The 7,500-nt window shown below is 44.2% G+C and overlaps 1 protein-coding gene across 1 annotated transcript in view; it reads right to left on the minus strand.

The window, feature by feature from the left end:
• Positions 1-7,500, minus strand: part of oafa (OAF homolog a) — a gene marked incomplete at both ends in the record, with an annotated part of 15,283 nt that overhangs the window by 7,692 nt on the left and 91 nt on the right. The window contains one exon of the mRNA XM_080006629.1: positions 7,376-7,500. This exon is cut by the window's right edge and continues 91 nt beyond it. Coding sequence (XP_079862755.1) covers positions 7,376-7,500 — 125 coding nt within the window. The remainder of the gene's footprint in view (positions 1-7,375) is intronic.

Consider the following 7,500-nt stretch of genomic DNA (forward strand, 5'->3'; position numbering starts at 1 on the left):
GACGGTTAACCGAATATCTTTGGGTAACGGACAAAACCGGACATTTGAGGACGTCATCTTGGGCGCCGGTCGACATGTTTCAGCATTTTACGGACGAAACAACTAATCCATTAATCGAGAAAATAATCTACAGATTAATCGACAGTGACAATAATCGTGAGCTGCGGCTCCAATTCTCCTGCTGAACAATGGTAGAAAAATATAGTAGCAATCCCCCTTTACTGTATCTTACCTCTCAACACCCCGCATCGGTGGGGGAACAGGCGGAATGCAAAATGAATCTGTTAGCAATTATCAAGACACCCAAATTGTTTTAGGGGGGACTCTGCATGCAGGAAATGAGCAAGGGAAAGACAGCGAGCGCTAACAGAAACAGGAAATTAATCTCAACGATAACGCATCAAGAACAGCAATAACCAAAGAGCCGCCCAGGCTACAACTTCTGTACTTCACTTCTCATATCCTGCCGCACACACACACACACACACACACACACACACACACACACACACACACACACACACACACACACACACACACACACACACACACACACACACACACACACACACACACACACACACACACACGATCTTATGACCGGGGCTGTTATATAATTAAAATAAATATCTCATTCAAAAGGACTTGGATTTTAAGTAGACTTTTATCAAACTCAAGGATTTAATTGACTGTGAAAGGAGGACGTAGTATCTTCAGCGGCATTCCATTCCCGTTCCAACCAAACAAATGCTTTTTATCGGCTTATTATCACATTTAAGGGGGCGGAAGCTCATTTAACACAGGAAAAGAAAATCACGCAGATTTTTTTGTATTTATGACAGAAAAAACGTCTGAGTTCACTCGGGCCAATAACTCATCTCTTCCTTCCTCCCTTTTCAGAACGGATTCAAACCAAAGTGATTCATGAACACGTGAAAAGCCTGAGGAAAAGTTTCGAAGTTTGGAAAAGTCCAGCGGCTTGCCGGTGTTGCAGGAAGGTCAATATAGACCTGACTCGCCCCAGTGAGCAACACAGTGATATAATAGAAGGTAGAAAAACAAACACTGACCGAAAGGCCATTTGAGGACGCCGCGCAGCCACGCTGGCTGGATATTCCCAGTTTTGTGAACTTCCTGCAATCTGGAAAAACCACCAAAAACGGCGATAAACACTTTAACCTGCGCACCGCAGCCACAAGCACAGTCTCCTTCAATCCAGGAAGACTTTGGTCTCGGATTGAAGAGGGGTCCGGAATCTCAAATCGCCTCTTTCGACGGCCCCGCCCCTGTCGCCCTGAATTATCTGGCCTCATTCTGCTCCTGGCGTGGAGAGATTGCAGAGGGGCCGGGAAGACCCACTATCAACAGCGGTGAGGGGTCAACATCTGGCCTGCCAGCAGGAGTAGGAAAAGGGATGAAGACATCAGTCGGGTCAGGGGTCCGTGGCAGGCCAAAGGGGGGCATCAGGGGCCGGGGGCTTTTTCTCCCGCTGTACACAAGCAGCGGGGAACAAAAGTCCTGCAGTCTGATGGTAAAAAATAAAAGATGGATGGAGATAGAAGATATGGAGGGAAAGGAGGATACTTTTTCGTCCAAAGCAAATACCTTATGTATAACTTCAGACAAAGTTTACCGTAGGACCTCAACTTTGAACTTTCTACAAAAAGTCCCATTTGATGACTTGGAGCTTAAGTCAATAGAGGAGCCCTGAACTGACAAGACTTTGGTTACAGAAGTGATAGTCATCAGATGAGAACAGGGTTCATTTGAAGTTCCTTTCCATGTAATCTGGAGGCGCACACACACACGGACCCATCACACACACACGGACCCATCACACACACCCATCACACACACACGGACCCATCACATACACACGGACCCATCACACGCACACGCACGCACATGCACACGCACATGCACACGCACATGCACACACACACACACACACACACACACACACACACACACACACACACACCAGAATAAGGCTTTGTGTTGTTTTGTTTTGAGTCAGACTTGCTACGGTTTTGTTGGTGTTTTTGAAGATGTGCACTCACTGCTTCCTGTGCGTGTGAAATCCACATCGATTCTGCTGACGCATGATTAAGACACCGGTTAAAAAAAAACAAAAAAAAAAACAAACGCCCAAATATTCAACCTCGCCCGAAACCTTATTTCTCAGAAACGGTGACACGCACCCGTAGAGAAAAAAAAAAAAAAAGAAGAAGAAAACAACCCTGCAAGTTGGTGCAAGTGACAAGGTGGGGGTGTGTGTGGGGAGCGGGGTGGGAAGGAAGGTGTGGCGGGGATTAAAGACACAAGCAAAGTGTAAGTGAATGTTTGGCCTGGGAACAAACATGCCTCAGAGCGGGGAAACAAAATTCACACTCAAGCTTCTTCCGCGGACCAACAATGCGACTTCCCCTCACGGGCGACGAAAGCAATCACAGGCAACACGGCGACTCCCAAACTCCCAACTCGAAGACGAACAATGAAGAAGTCAGGGGTTCTCAACCTTTTTTTTTTTGGCCCCATGAGGTTCTTTTTAGATCCCAATTTTCATTATTTGGCCGCCAGCACCACTCACATGTTATGCTTCGCATTTAGGCCAATAAACAACAGATTGAGGCTAAATCAGAAACTTTGACTGTACTTTGAAACTGAAATTACTGCTCAGAAGGTCAGATTTTCCACTTTGTAAATTTGGCAACAGTTCCATGTGAATTTCACTCTTTATCAATTTTCATGTTTTTTTTTGTTTTTTTTTCCCCTGCGGAATGTACGTGGGCCGGTTTGCAACCAGAGCGATGGGACTCGACCGGGTGGACTGCCCTCGGTCCGAGGAACCGTGGACTTAGGTCTGAACCAAACTCCGTGCACTTATGTCACTGAAGATTCCTCCAGTGCCGGTTAGTCCCTGCCCTGGAGTAGGAGCTAAAAATGTTCCTCAAATCTGCGTTTCAAGAACCACAATCGTTCCTTGTTCCTGCAGTGCGGCAACAACAAAAAGGGACGGTTCCTCCAAAACTTCTGAGAACTATTAAAAAGTTCCTGCAGTGCGAAAACAGCTAAAATACCACACATCAATATATCAGTCTCGACCCCAAGAATCAGAATGCTCTTATTCAGTTTTGCTGCCCCTCTACAAGTTTCACTGGGAGAAATGTGAAGGTGTGAAAATGGATCACAGATATATAGCAAAAGAGGACCCGCTCCCCAACCCCACCCTTCACTCCACCCTTCACAGAACACTCAGATGTGGGCGTGTGGAGCGTCTCTGATTCTTTTTTATTTGTGGGGGCCAAGCTTATTGTCGGGCGTATTCAGAAAAGCTTTAATGAGAGGGATGTACAGTAGAGCAAGGTGTCCCGGGGCTGAAACATAATCGTGTTTATGAGGCCGAGAAGAAAAGAGATTTAATCGGGGGGGGGGGGCTGACGTGCTCATCGACGCCACAGTGCCATTGTGCCACAGCGCGTGCTGGAGTCACTTCACAAGAAGCTACGAGGTGGGGTATCGAGTGGCGCCGCGACATCTGCCGTTCGAATGTCTGACCAGTACACCGCCGTGACTCCAATCTTACTGAATTTTGCAGAAAACTTTTTTTTTTTTTTTTTTTTGGATATTCTTCTCAGACGGGTTGTAATACTGCCAAGTGTATGGAACAATATGAGCTAAGATCCATTGTTCCTCACACACAACACATGTTAACTCTTAAGTGGCCTAAGTTGCTGGAAATACTCAATGGATCCATTTCATTGTTGCATGTCATTTTGAACATTTCATGCTAAAGGATTCGCTGCAAGACCCCAAAAATGCTGCATATATTCTGCATACATTCTCAAAATAAAGATATTCATGGATGAGAAACATTGTTTGGAGAGTTGTCCTGTGTTCTTACTCCCTGTCCACTGGGTTGAATTTCAGTACTGCAATACATAATATTATAATGGGCATTGCATCTTGACATAGATAATATATACAGTCCAATTGAAATGAATCCACTCATACTTACAGAAACATTTAATTTGCAAGATCAAATCAAATCCTGTGACCGAATGTCAGGTCCCAAGAAGAGAGAAATGTCCTCGTTGGTCACCATTTCTTGGCATTATATAGGTATTTTTAGTCCATAGTGCTGCTACCTGTCACAGCAACCATATATGATGCCAGGTGATCATTATTGGAATGAATGAGCCCCCAAATAACCAGGAACAGTCATATCACTATCATTTATGGAGCTTCTTTGGCTTTACATGACCTCTTTCATCAACTCCAATTGCCAGTATATCACAGCAAATAAACACATACATTAACGTCAGTGGCAGAGGTGGGCTGAGATGTGTCATCGTGTTGTGTTACTCATGTGCCCGCATGCCTGTGGAGTAAACGTAAACCTCTGGGGGGGAAAACAAAAAAACAAAAAAAAAACAAGCAGCGTGACTCATCCAGACAATGCTGCGACTTCACCCGTAAAAACTGCCTGTTTTGGAAGGAGCATCAGCATTTTAGTCATTTCCCCCCACATGTAAGCTGCTGAAAAACAGACTCAGAAGATTTCCTCCATGACTCCTTTTAACGTCCGTTCAATTAGCAATGCCATCGTTCACAAAGCAATAACTAATGACGAACGAAAAAAAAATAATATATATAATAATAATAATAATAATAATAATAATAAATAAATAAAAAATAAAAATAAAAATAAAAATGAAAACATTACGATTTCTGGAAAAGTTCTACAATTTGTATTATTGGTGTCATTCATTATGAGGGTGCGAAAGGGCAGATTACCACTGTGACCAGTCTAGTTAAGGTAAGGTATCCTAAGTCAGAGAAAGGCTGGGATGAATAAAGCAACGTAGACTCTAAACAAAACTCAGGAATGACTATCATCTGTCCATGTTTGACAGAATTCTTTTTTTTTTGTACCTTCCACTGTTTGACATCGCTGTTTAAAAAAACACTCCTCTTGCTGCATGTGTTTCTCCCGACTGTAAATTCAATACGGCAGCTGGAAGGGTGACGGTCCGTCCAATTTTCCATAAATACTGGAGATAGTGCTACAAGAGCGCGGCCCGATGCAAACCACATGGAGGAACAAGGGGAGGCCCGGGCTAGAGAGGGAGAGAGGATCTGACCTCCAAGTGGAACAGATAAATCAGGCAGCGGAAAAGTCAAGTGATCTAAGACATTCTACTGGCTCCGTTCAGGGAACAGGGAGAGGGACACCAAAAAAAACGGGACCCTCTACAGCGCATGTGTACAGTATATAACCAAGGACTCGCTCCCCACCCCACGAACCCGTGTCTTCCATCTCTTTGTGTGTCACCGATGATTGGGGGCGACGGTCTCCTCTCTTTCAACTCCAAATTGGCTGTTTTGGTTAGTGAACCAGGCGTCCAGATCAAAAAGGTCAGACATGCCCACTTAATCCGGGTAAATCTCTCTCTTCACATCTCACCAGCCTGTCAGCTTCTGTGCGACGGCAACCATCACACACGGATGGCTCTACGCTCCGCGGCTCTGCAAATGGCCCTCGCAACCGTCCTACCAAGGGGGCGACACATTCTGGTGCCACGCAGCCCGTTGGGCTCTGCGATCATACCAGTTTCACCAGTGTCGTATCATCAATAGGGGCGATGGTGGCCAGAGCCACCCCAGTAAGGGATATTTGATCTGCTCTCCTACATTTAGAAGAATGCTAAATATGGCTACAGCTGGCCTCCGGCCCATACACATGAGCAACATTTGGGGTTTAAAAGCTTTATGGTCCATGTTTCCCCAATAACCACATCGCCCATATTGGGTTTTTATTGGACATCCTAATCTGTGGTGACAAAACAAGTTACTCCAAACTCTGTTCCAGTTGGAAGACCATCAGCATCAGGGCGGAGGCTCTTCCAAGTTAAATGTCTGTGCAGAAGTACTGCTATTTGATCCAAGGTGCTCTGTAAACTGGAATGGGCTGTGACCCTTACATCACATTGATAGGGAAACAACCAATTGTGGTGTAACGCAATATGCAGCGGCAGTGGAGTCGTTTCAAATGCGAACATTCATTCAAAACAACTCCACTGCCTGTAAATAATGGGGCTATCTTGACTTATTGACATTATAATGAAGAAATGTTGGACAGAACCAAATTAAAAAATACCATTTATATTTGATTCCATGTCATTGTAGGTATCCCACTCAAAAAGACCCCCGAGAAAATGCTTCTTCAAACCCACAGGCTCCACAGCCCGCAAAGAAAAAAAAAAAAAAAAAAAAGGAAGTATCTTGGGTCATGGAGATTATAATAATAAAAGATTTGACAGATTGGTTGGATTTAAGCAGACTTCCACTGTATTTATTGTTATTCCACTTCACTCAAGTTGGTTTATGCTCATTCAAAGCAACTAGACAGTCTCTAAATAATGGCAGCATCTTGGATTATTGATATTATAATAAAAAAAAAAGAAGAAGCAGGCCAGAGAAAATCCAAATTATAGGAATAACCGCTGTATGTTATTCCATCTAATTTTATAATTGAATTTGTAATTTCACTCCAATCCCTCAGGTCCCAGAGAACAGCTCATTCAAAACCACGCAAATCATGATGGCATCTTGGCTTATCGACATAATAATAATATAAAAAGGTTGGTTTATGCTCATTTGAAAAAAAATGTATTTTCAATCAACATAACTGCATTTGCTCCGACCCCTAAGCAAAAAAATAAAAGTTGGCTCATGTTCACTCAAAACACCTCCAAATATGTAAATAATGGCAGCCTCTTGGCTTAGTGACATTTCAATTGGAAGAAAAAGTTGGACAGAGGAAAAATCCAAGTTATAGGAATGACCTTTGAGACCTTGCTCAGACCCCTGAGCCAAAATAAAAGATGAATAAAAGTTGGTTCACGCTCATCCAAATTTAACTCCACAGCATGGATGCCAATGGATGCCAATGGATGCCAATGGCCTACGATGCCACCATAACGGTGGCATCGTAGGCCATTGGCATTGCGATGATGCAAAAGATGGTCAGGGGAAAACCAAAATTACATGTCACAAAATCACATGTCATTTCATGTGATTGTATGCTATTTCACTCCAAAGCAACAGCTCATTCCAAACGACTCCATAGCCTGTAAATAATGGCACCCCCCCCCCCCCCCATGGGTTATTGACCTTATAATAAGAATGAAAGTTGCTCATTTTATCTCTGTCATTTCATTTAAAACAACTCCATAGCCTCCACACACACACACACACACACACATCAAATAAAAAAGTTGGCATAACTTTTAATCTCATCCCATGTCCTTTTTATGTCACTTCTCCATCACCCCCACCCCACCCCCAAAGAGAGAAGAGCCCCCTTCCTCACCTGCTTGAAGTCGGCCAGGAAGGTGATGAGGGTGCCGTCCCCCTGCTTGAACTCCAGGGAGATGGAGTCCCGGTGGCTGTCCGCCTCCAGCAGCTCCTCGGTGACCAGCCCGTCGGCCAGTCGGA

The sequence above is a fragment of the Zeus faber genome (genome assembly GCF_960531495.2).
Source record: "Zeus faber genome assembly, chromosome: 9".
NCBI classification, from domain to species: domain Eukaryota; kingdom Metazoa; phylum Chordata; class Actinopteri; order Zeiformes; family Zeidae; genus Zeus; species Zeus faber.